General features: G+C 41.6%; 1 protein-coding gene across 2 annotated transcripts in view; it reads right to left on the bottom strand.

Annotated features, from left to right (window-relative positions):
• Nucleotides 1-728: 728 nt before the first annotated feature.
• The window catches only part of ADGRL4 (adhesion G protein-coupled receptor L4), an 81,521-nt gene continuing 70,287 nt past the window's right edge, over nucleotides 729-11,962 (bottom strand). For both annotated transcript variants that reach the window (XM_033151746.1, XM_033151747.1), the window contains exons 14-16: nucleotides 4,698-4,789; nucleotides 2,063-2,231; nucleotides 729-1,230 (exon numbers count right to left, since the gene is read on the bottom strand). In XM_033151746.1, coding sequence (XP_033007637.1) covers nucleotides 1,168-1,230; nucleotides 2,063-2,231; nucleotides 4,698-4,789 — 324 coding nt within the window. In that variant the 3' untranslated portion in view covers nucleotides 729-1,167. The remainder of the gene's footprint in view (nucleotides 1,231-2,062; nucleotides 2,232-4,697; nucleotides 4,790-11,962) is intronic.

The raw sequence follows: 11,962 nt of genomic DNA, 5'->3' as shown, positions 1-11,962 counted from the left end.
CACTTTTCTCAGACACAGAAAATTGTGTTACACTGAGTCAGACCATTGGTCCATCAACTTCAGTATTGTCTATACAAACTAGCAGTTATGCTCCAGCGTTTCAGAGAAGAAGCCCATCTGTCTCAAGAATTGATGGAATGTGATTCCGGGACTGGAGGCAAGCAGCTGCATTAGCAGCATTGAAGTGACCTCCCCAGGACGTAAACCTGGCAGGCTGGGCTTCCCAGACATCAAGACCCCCTTCTCAGACTCGCTGATGTAGTCCAAAGGAAAGCAGAGCAATACAATACATTTGACACCAGCTTGGACGCAGGAGTTGCCAGAAGGAGGTTACAAGATTCCATCCAACCATCTTAGGGACTCCTTAGCTTTTTCTTCTACTGAAAATGTTCTGCAAGGCAGCGGAGGTTAAGGGTAAGAGTTTTCCTTATCTTAGATGGGCTACGTTCACAGGTTGATGAGACCATCTGCCCCACACCTCAGCTTAAGTACAAAGTTAATGTGGCATACTACAGGGTATGTATGGATTGTGGCTAACATCTTGTGTACTTGGCTTCAAGCAGGTGGGAGCGCACTGGGAATGTGTGCACCACCTTCGTGATGTGAGCCCCTTAATTGTTTCCATATAAATGAGGCATTGATGCACACACAGAACCACACAATTATATCAACAGAAAGAGAGAGAAACCTTATTTTTAATCTAGCTGTTTTCAACAGTGGACACTGAGTTTTGATAAAAGTAAAATCTTTTTATTAACACTCTAATGGAATTTACTCTCTTTAAACAGCAATAAGCTAAATTATTTTCATTTCCAAGTCAGCAGGTATGACATTAATAGGAAAGCCACTCTCAGAAACAGCTTTGCACACTGGGTTTGCTCCCTTCTGAGCTACAGCCATTAGCCCTGAAGAGTCCTGAGCTCCTTTAGAAGCCTTATTTGTTACACAATAAACCAGTCTGTCTTGTATAGATATGCTGTTTGTACACAATATAGTGTGCCTGAATGCACATTTAAGTACAATATCTATACTGGAGAGAAAGTAATTGATTTAAGAGAGATGACAGCTCAGTAGCTCATTTCATACTTTCACAATATAGCAATTTTTCCAAAGCCTCTCGTTTTCTCCTTTCTTCCACGGTGCTGCTCATCTTAGCTTTCCATCAATTTACCTTAAGCATCCAAAACAGCAAGGGACGTTTCTGAACAACCTAGAGTATTCATCCTGGATCTGAAATGAAAAGATGGAATGAATACAGTGGCTTATTAACAGGTAAATATATGTATTTTAAGCATCTTCCAGAGAGTGTGGCTTATTCTGTTATAAAGGTTTTTACATAATTTGGCCTCAGAGAGGATTAGGGACGATGCTGAAGGGGTTTTCAGAATGCAGACTGCAGGATCTTACATAAAGGCTTCAATCCAGAATCAGATGACTATAGTTAGTAAACCTCCTTAATTATTTCATAGGATTATTGCTGTACAATCTGAAATGCATTGCTTCTTAAATTCTAGATCTGTGAGACATAAATCAGATTTCAGAGTCTTAGGACGATGATTGTGAATTATGTATGTGCACGAATTATTTTATTCATCTACGGCTGCAATCCTTAATACACTTACTTGTTAAGTGTGGCCCATTTAAATAAATAGGACTGCCCAGATAATATGGATAGGGAAGCAATGTAAATCTTCTAGCTTCTCTGCCTCTGACAATCTTTTACCCTTTTCTCTCTGTTGATGCTTCTCAGACACAGAGCACACCATGCTGACTTCTGCTAAGGGCCAGTACAATCCCTGAGCTGTGGTAAAAAATGGGGTCAGCTGAATCAGCTTCCCTTTAAATACCCTACCTGGAGAGCTTTCCCATGCCTGTCCCTTTTGGGATGATTTAACCACTGCAGACCCCTGTGTGAAAGCAATCTCTGAGGTTAAAAGAAGGGGGCAGAAAACTTCTGAGAGGGATGTTTAAAGAGGAGGGGACTTTTTGGTTTACAAATTTCAAGGGTGGCTTTGGCACAGGTGTGCCGCATGAAGCATTTCTAGGTAGAAGAAGCACTCACTTTTCGTGACAAAACACAAAGAAATATGAAGATGAACAGTCCTTGAAAGGCATTGAAGATTGTAAAAAGGTATGCCGTGACCACTGATCCCTGGATGACGTGAAGCACGCCAAAGATCCACGTCGCCCCAAGGAGGAAGAGGAGGGAAAGAGCCCCCCGTGCACAAGATCTAGGCAGAAGCAAAAGAGTTAGAATTTTCTCCCTTCCCCCCCTCTCCCACCAAATGCAGGAAATAATTTTTGCAGTTGAAATATCCCTGAAAATTGCATTGCAGTTACATGGTTCCTCCTTTAGGGTGTGCTGCGGTGCTGTTGCCGAAACGATATTCTCTTGCTCTCATAACAAAATGGAAAAAAACAACACAGCAACAAAAATTGCAGAAGAAAGAGTAAAAAGTGGACGGTTTTTTAAAAACACTGCCTGTCTTAATCTTCAAATCTGTTTTCTCTGGTGTATTGCAGAGCCATATGATTTGATTTTAAATCTACTGTTAGTGTAATTCCCCAAGGTAAAACACATGTCTGTTATGAAGTATACCCCCTAAGAAACCTTGGAAAAAATGTATAGTATGCTCTTAGGTCAGCACATGTGCATGACATCAAAGGGATCTTTTGGCTGTTTCTCAGTTTCAGCCTCGGAGATAGTGCTGGCTGTAAAACCAGACTTTCTCTTTATATTAAAAGGATTTCGCTTTTACAATGCAAGGGAACTTTAAATTATGGCAGGGTCAGAATACTGATGTCCTAATAGCATACAAATCAATTGCCTCTGATCCCCCCACCCTCTTTTTTTGTTAACACACTGTAGTCTAAGTACACCCAGCCCTGCTCATGGACTCTGACAAATTACACCATGTTGTCTCACAAATGAGCTCCTTGATTAGTTTTTCTTTTTCATTTTCAGTCCAGCAGTTGCTGGACTTCCTTTCCACAAGAAAGCCTTTTCTCCCCCCCTCCTCTTTTTTTCTTTTTTCTTTTTTGGTGCTGCTTCCAGAAAAAATGAATATTTTTTTTTGACTTCATTAGAAGCAGTGCACTGTGTGAAGCTGATAGGGCGAGGAACAGGAGAAAAGTGATCAATCAAACAATTGCTAAATCCTAACTATAAATCTAACGCAGTGAGTTGAAACTGCAGGAGTGTTTCTAAGCAACAAAAACAGTAAGTTGTTTTCAGTGGTCCCTGTAGCACACACACACACACACACTCCAGCCTTGCCAGCACAAACGGTTTTCAAGGTCTCTATAAATCAGTTTTAAAGAAAATGAGTTGATCGGGAAATCATAGCAGCACACAAAATAATAATTAAACAATCCTGGGAGACAAACAAATGAAAAGGCAGGTTTGTTGAACCCTCCTCCTATTTCTCTCTTCTCCACCAACAGAGTGCGTCACCCAGAAAGCAAGAAGACGGAAGAGAAGTATTTTTTCAACCCCATTGATTTCAATGGGAGAGTGAAACAAATTCTGAGCTCTCCCTTAGTGGAAAAACAACAACAACGGGCATCCTGACTGCAATCCTATACTCACTTACTGGGGAGTAAGTCTCTATGAACTCAGTAGAACTTATTTCTGTGTTGGCATGCATAGGATTGCAGCATAAATTGGGATTATGCCTCGAGTTTGGCTTGGGAGTTTCCCCCCAGCAAAATGTCTTGGGGGAAATGGATATATGGCAACAAGTATGGTGATTTTGTTTTAAAAATGCTTTTAAAATCCCCCCAAAGCCTAAAAAAGTAATTTTTGTGGATAACTTTGCCCCTCCAAAAAACTCAATAACCCCCCCAAAGGCGTTCGTTGGTCAGGGTTGTGGCAGCGACAGTCAGGATTTTGGCCACTTTGGGGTGACAAGTTGTGTGTGGGAATCAGAATCAGCCACAGTCATGGTGGGCAGTTGCTGGCAGCTCTGAGGGGGAAGTTCTGCCTGCTTTCCTGCCATGCACACCTGAGTTGTCTCCTCCAGGCACCAAAAAATGTGCCCAGAGCAGTGGCAGTGGGACAACGGAGCGCATCGTGTGGAATGGTGAGTCATGGTGCAGGATGGCCGAGTGGCTGGGCCCTCTCAGGCCCATCGTTCTGTGGCCGGGAGACATCATGATCACCCCTGCCAAGCCACCCTGCGGAGGCAGCGACGGCTGTGCCCTGCCACCACTGCCACTCATCCCCACCATATGGCAATCTTAATTCATTAACAAGATTTCTATCTGAAGCACAGTTTTAAGACCCAGATTCTTAAAACTGCAGAACTTAGAGTCCATGGAATCTTACCAACCCATCCTTACTGCCAACTATTTTAATAGGGTGCCATCCAACTAAACCGTTTAGCAGCAGATATTCCCCACCCTCTCCTTTCCCTGCACATACTGTGAACACCCTGTGAATTCCCAGAACAGATTTAGGTGTTGTGGGGGGAGAGGAGAAGGTGGGGAAGTTCCGCTACATATCCTGTTGAGTTCTGTGGGGCTTACTCACGGGTAAATGGACACACAAGCATAGTCATTGGCTTTTGTCAGCAAGAGACAAGCCTGGGTGCAGTGTAAAGTACACTTTCCTTCAGGAGTGATGTTGATATAGAATAACATCAGTTTTCAAATCAAGTGGTTTTAGTTTTTTAAAAAGAGTCAAAGTTGAAATTTACCTTATATTTTCATAGCAGCTAACTTCTGGCTTTAGCATGGCTGTTTGTCGAAATACTTTATAGATAATGACACCAAAAGCAATCAAATTAACCTGGAAATATATACATATATGTATTCAGTTTAACAAGATGAACGTTGGAATTATAGCTGTATTTCATATTTAAAGCAAACAAATCAAACCCCTTTTTTCTGTTGGAAGAGCTATTCCGATCCTTTTAATAGAACAAAGAGTACTACAGTAACCTAGGTCAAAGACGAATGTAACTCTATATCCTTTCAAGTGTATAATTAACAGCAGTCTGCAAATGTTTATTGAATTTATTGGCAAATCTCTTTAGGTTCTGGATCAGAATTCTCCCCCAAAGTAGATATATGGAATATGTATTCTCGGTTAGGCATTATACAGATATTTCATTTGAAAATACAAACCTACTGTTTCCTACTAAGTAACATTAGGAACATCATGGGTGCGTTGAAATCTTTGGGTGTAAAAGATACAAGTGAAAAGTTTTGAATTTCAAAGGTACTTTTGGTAAAAAGGGTAACGTACTATGGACTTGGTATTAAGCTTTGCATTTGTTTGACTAAGAAAAAGCCAGAAAAATATGGAATCGAGGCATGGAACAAATAACAGTATACCATAAATCAGACAGCCAACCACATACGAGCCAACCACAAATGATACTACTGAGCAGTGATGGCTTTGTCTTGGAAATAATCTGAGCTACCACCACAAAAATGAGCAATAGCCTGCTTTATCTCTGGGTCAAAGCCCTCTTTCTCCTAGCCACCCAGCCCTTTGATCCTCCAATCCTCCTGTCCCATTTTCTGCTGGTGGCAACAGTAGCAGCATATAGTAAGCCCACAACTTACACCTTCCCTTGTCCGGTGCAATATATAGAGAGCACACCAGGAAAAATGGTGCTGATGGCCCTCAGGTGAAGTACACTTCCCCAAAGCCTCCAGGACCTTTTCCCCTTCTCCAGGCTCTGGAGAAGGTAGGGAGAGGCCATACCTTCTTCTCTCTCCCTGTGGCTGGAATGTCATTATTGCTGCTGATGCCATTGCTGGCAACTCAGACCTGTAGGTAGAGTCTAAACCAAAGGGAGACAAAGGGTGTCGTGGAACAGGTGGGAAGGGGGATAAACCAGGAATTCCTCCATGGCTTGGATTTTTAATTAAGCCAGAAGAATTCAGGGCCTGCAATGCTCACATCTTCTTTGACGTGAGCCACGAAAAATGTAGCTGTGAGCCTCACTGATGTTTGTTGAGTGCATATATCACATGGAATAAGAAAAGAAAATGTCCAAATGTATGCAATACCCAGCATAATGTAATATAGTATCCGATATAATATCTTATACCAATATATCTTAGAGATCAGGTGCTTTTCACTTTGAAAGAAAGCAGCTCTCCCACACAGGAAGTGCTCCTTAGAAAGTAGCAGGGAAGCGCTAGGTTAGGTACCTGTGAGGTTTGTTCAATAAAGTTATGCTAGTGTTTGAAGTAAGTGGAAGCGTCTGATCAGCTATTCACAAGCAGCAGTTATTCACCAAAAATATTCATGAGTAACAGCATATCAGTATTAAAATAATTATGTTGCAGAGTCCACCTGCACCTCTATCAATAACAACAGCACATTCCTTGGACAAAGTTTGCCTGAAGAAAGCTTCTGAAGTAGTCTTTGGTGCTTTATAAAAGCTGTACAATACTTCACAAAGTAAAATAGGGACACTTGGTTATGTACAATTCTCTCAAGTTGAAGAATCGCTGCCTGAGTATCCCCCATCCAGTATTTCTCTGGTCCTTTGTGTGCACAGGGCTTCACCCCCCCCCTGCCTTGTTTATGTGAAAGATCCTACACTAGGTGTTCCCAAACTGTGGTCCATGGACATTCAGTGGCCACTGACTTTCCTTCAGGTGGTTTGTGACATATCTGTGAAGGACACTTTATATTTTAATTTTATAAAGTTCTATGGTATTCAGACTGTAATGCAATTACTGGTAAACATGATATAAGAAATAATAGACACAGTAAAAACTACATCTGAAAATCACACAGCATCTAGCCTAGTGTATTTCAAGTGCTACAACGTGCAGAAAGAGGTAAGTGGTCCACCAAGACCCTAAGCAAATGGTCGGGGGAGGGGAAGTTGGGGAAATGATAGCCTGCACAATCTAAATGGTATGCAAATAGACTTTGTTTGCTTGATTTGTTTACTTATTCAGGTGCCCATAACTGTACAGGCAAAGCCTACACAAGTAGAGTTTGTATGTGCCCACAAACTTGTTCACACCTTATTTCCCCAGCATGCATGGAATTGGTTCCTCAGATAAAGAAATCCATCTGGCATAACTGAAGGCCAAGCCAAAAGCTTTTACTTGAGAACTGTCAGCTTTAATTGGAGGTGCTGCTGGTGAAAATGGTGGCAAATAATATCTATTGATATTAACCAGTTGGAACACCTTTTTATCGATAAAACTATTCAATTAGTTTTAAATGTGTTGTTTTCATTTGTTGGTGTTGTACACTACATTGAATGCTTTTATAGTGGAAAAGTGGAATAAATACCTTTCCATTAAGTAAGTAACCCAAAGAGAAAATTGTGTTTGAACCACAATAAATCGTGTCCTCCAAATCATGGAGAGCCACGTGTTGCGGTGAGATCACCAAACTGCCTTCTTGTTGCTGGGGCGGGCCCATTTGGATGACCTCCGCACATCATTGGTTGCCTCTTTGTTACTGGGGAAAATTTTCTGTCCATTGGGGTTTGATTGGCAACTAAGGGGCTATTTAAGGGGCTGCACAAGGCGAAGCACTTTTTCTTTTGCATCGTGCAGTGGATCTCCCTCCCTCCCTATAATTTAAGGTTGTATTTTTGACCTTGCTATGCCTGTCTAGGAGTCATCTGTTCATGGAGCAGGGGCCCAGTAGGAATTTTGCCACTTGGCTGATTGGCTGGTGCCATTTGGTTTTTGCCTACCATGTAGCAAATCGTCACAACTTTGTAAGGCTGGCGGTTAGGCACTGGTTCATTGTTTGGTGGAGGGGATTATGGGTTGGCTGTGCCTGCCCCTCATTTTTGCTGCTGCTGCTGCTGCTGCTGCTAGGGAATTCCATTAAAGGAATCCAGGGGCTCGATTTGCTCTGTCCGATCCCCTCTCAGGGGTAGGGCCATGCCAGAGTTCCTGGGAGCATCTGGGGTGAACTAAGAGGCAGAAATCCACCTCTGTGCTTCCCCAATATGTTTTCTCTTACTGACCTCTGGAGGTTCCAGTTGTCAGTCCTGTTCCTGCCAGTGCAGGTTCAGGTAGTCCGAACCAATGCCTAAGCAACCACTCACATGCTGTAATCAATAATGTTGTGTCCAAATTAATGCCAAAAATCTTAAACAAATATTCTGTGTCCTTTGTGATTTATTTTGGAGGGGGTTTGGGGGTCTTCACACACAATTAACATAAAGCAGGAACTGTTGCAGGCACATGCATCTCCAAGCCTTGCCTAGCTGTTCCCTAACTTCCTACCCCACCCTGATTCTCCTTTCCCAAGAAAAAACATCCTTTGAGTTTAGCCCTACCTGTTTTTTCATTTATCCAACACCACAAACCTCAGTTTACACAGTGACCCTAAGTGGGTTTGTACCACACCAAAAGTGCAGGTAGGTGGACACACAGAGAGAGCCTGCTGTGGAGCAATGCCTGAGGACTCCTGCTGTTGTGGGCATTGCTGGTGTCCTTCCCCTTCCCCATATCTTTTCACTTAGATTTGTGAAATTCTAAAAATATAATGAATGAGCCACTTTTCAGCTGGCTAGCTTTTTGCATTCTGTCTGTGAATTCTTGATTGCAATTGTGCCAGTCGGTTCTTATGGATTTGCATCTGCTGACTGAGTAATATTAATGAAACATCCACTTGTTTCCTCAGCAATATGCTTCAAGAGGAGGGGACCCCCCCCACTCATATTTAAAACAGCAATTGGAAGCACAGTTTTGGGTCCATGATGGGAAGCCTATATGGGAGATTTTGGTGGGGTGGACAATTAAGAACTTGTCTTAACCACAGTCTGGGTTTGATCACATGCACCCCTACAAAGGCATTATTTTAGGAACACAAATGCTTTATTTATGAACAGAAAATCTTGTGTGTAGGTGACCCAGGGCTATGTGTGCCAGCCCTGCCTCCAACATCTCTCTGTGTGCAGACTGTACAATCTTTCTATTCCATACCTTCCTGTGTTGAGCAAGGAAGATCTTATGGGGGCATCTACCTGCATTTTTGGGTTGTATCCACAGAGTAGGGAGGCAAGTTTAGCAGAGCTCGTGATTGTATGGTGATTTCTCCTCCCCTTTGAATGGATGTGGATAGAATCTCCTTCAGACCTTCTATGTTCAACATCGAAAGGTCTGGGGTTAAGTGGGCAGGCGTAAGGATGTTTGGGACAGTTTGGGACCCCCAACATGGACTTAATGTTTCCAATTCAGGCATAATGCCCAAAGATGGGGCAAAACACCTCTATGATACATTATCACACTTAACAGTTCACAATCCCTTGTGCTTAGTAATAACTACTAGGTAGTTAGTGAAGAAACAATTAACTACTTGAAATAGTCACCTTAAAAGACCTGAAGAAAGTCTTGAGGATGGGGGGCAGGGAGATGGAAGAAGAGAAGTCCAGGCCAGGAAGTTTATGTCATGCATTTAACACATTCAACATATTAACTTTGTTAAATACATGTTTGCTAATGTACAATAGATGTGGAAGTCACTATGAACGTGGCAGACAGAAAAGTGGGGCTAAGGCCTTTCCCATGCATACTGCATTCCTAACACCAAACCCCAAAGATGCTGTTTGGAGGGAATCTGCTATTAGCACCAATATTTAAAATTCTGATATACATAATACTTCTGAAACCAGCAGTTCTTCAAGTTAATTATACAATTAATTTGACCTTTATAATAATTATATGCAGGCTTTTATATAATATACATATTCTGGTGAATAACGGAGGAAATAATTCACTTTATCTCTAACTGGCATAATATGAGTTTGGAATGCTCTTATTAAAAGTGGGGCAAGATGTAGTCGGAACACAAAAGGGTAATACTTGGAGGATGCATGAAGTTTTAGGAATGTAAGTGGCATCAGCCTAATCATCTAGTCCAGACAATGCTCTCATACTGTTTGACATCTCAGTGGCATCTAAGTGGCAAACTCGGAATTTAATTTCAACTTCATGCATCTCTGTCCTAATTATGGGTTGGTTTTGGAGTATAGTTCTGCTCATGGAATGGTCATTCCAGGTTCCCACTCATGGAAGAGAAGAGGTGAATTTCACTGATTCCCTATTTACCCCACATCACCATGCATCCTCCCATCTACTTTTTAGTGTAAGGATCCCTCCAGCATAGTGTGAAATGTGGTGTGAGAGGTTACCAGAGGAAATGGGAATCCATAAAATTGCTTCCAGACTCATGGGTAGGAGCTTCCACAGATGGAAGGGCACCATTGGATCTAACCCAATGTGCCTCCTGTTGTATGTTTAATTCTTCTTTGCTCCATTTGGCTAAACATACCTATCATCATCTCCCTTAATTTCCATGTCCTATCCCTCTCTTTCTGTCTTCTGCCATGCATCTTCTTTGCTTCCCTCTGTTTTGAAAATGTGATTATGTCATTTTAAGTGCTTTCTCAACATACATTTCTGTAACAATGGATGCTATCTCTTCATAGATTTGGAGACAGTATTGTAATGCTCACATTTCCCCCCCCCATATTTTGTGTCACACCAAAGTCCTGGTGCTTGAGACACTCTATTTATCAAAGTTTCTAAGCTCGTATGGAATTTACAGATGTCCTTTGAAAGTTCTTAAGTGTTTAAGTAACAGTTTTGAATATATTCTTAGAAAGGTGGGTCCCCTTCCCACCTGTTTTTATTTTGTGGTCTTACACCATCTGCTGTAAGTGGGTGAGAAGTTGAAGTGTACTAGAGGGAGAATTAAAGTTGGAAACTATCGTCTGAGTTTTAAATACACCAAGAACACTCATAAAAGCAAGATGATTCTGGACAAGAGCCAACTATAATTCCTATTGCTTGACAAAGGAAAAGCCTTGGACTTTCCTGTACAATTCAATAAACAAATGCATGGCTTCTCATATATAAAGGGATGTAGCTTTCAACCCAGAACCACCCACATGACTCTGGTCCTAATGGTGTAATTTTCTGCTTGTGAGAGATCTACTAGCATAATCATTCACTTTCATTATGTGCTGTTCATGATTAGGACTGTTTAACATTAATGGCTACTAGTATTTATTGTTTCCTTTTTCATTGGGTGACATGACATGTCGGGTCCAAATAATGCTGTTAATAATGGGATTATGTTAATAGCTGGAGGTTCAGAGATGCGACCCATGGGGCACAATCCACTGGAAAGTTCTCCTGCACAAGTCCCATTGAAACCAATGTGTATCCCTCAAGAACACATTAAATGACTGGTGGAAGATGTGCAAGAGCATGGTCAAATGTGCCCTGCTGTCATTTCGATGTCCTGTATAATAGCTCTAATTACCTCTTCACATCAGTATCTGTGCTAACAAATGTCTAAAGTGAGCTGCTGTAAAAAAGATAGGCTACTCAGGAGACTGAAATCTGCAATTTTTGCATTCTTACATCAACACTAAAAGGTTTATTTTTTCCCCTCAACAGTAATGTGACTGCAAAATCTAAATTGGCAACAATGAAATTAGCCTTATTTTTTATGTTTAGGTAGCACAACTCTCCACCACATCCCCCCAAATGCACTTCCCCCTCCAAAGCCACCCCTTTTGAGTTGGGAGAAATGATTCAATGAATCTATCATATATAAATGGTTGGATGGGTCAGATATGTGTGGGTCTCAAAATCAAGTGCAAAACTCTCCACTGCATTTTCCAAAATGGAAAAAAAAACTCAAAACAAAACTATATTGGAAAAAAGGTCACAGAGAATCATAGGGCTGGAAGGGACCAGAAGGGTCATCTAGTCCAACTGCCTGCAGTGCAGGAATCTTTTTGCACAACATGGGGATCAAACCCATGACCCTGAGATTAGTAGAGTCTCATGCTCTACCAACTGAGGTCATATGAATCCATCATATGATTTTTTTAAAAAACAGGAAGGAGAGAGGTAAGAGGAGAGAAGGGTTATGCCATGATAAAGGCTGTGAACACATGATCAGCTTAAAGTGCAACTAGTTTGTTCTTTTTCTCAGTCCCGATTGAAG

This window comes from Lacerta agilis, chromosome 6, assembly GCF_009819535.1.
Source record: "Lacerta agilis isolate rLacAgi1 chromosome 6, rLacAgi1.pri, whole genome shotgun sequence".
NCBI classification, from domain to species: Eukaryota; Metazoa; Chordata; class Lepidosauria; order Squamata; family Lacertidae; genus Lacerta; species Lacerta agilis.
The sequence above is the reverse complement of the archived record's forward strand: the minus strand, read 5'-3'. Positions and strand labels throughout refer to the sequence as shown.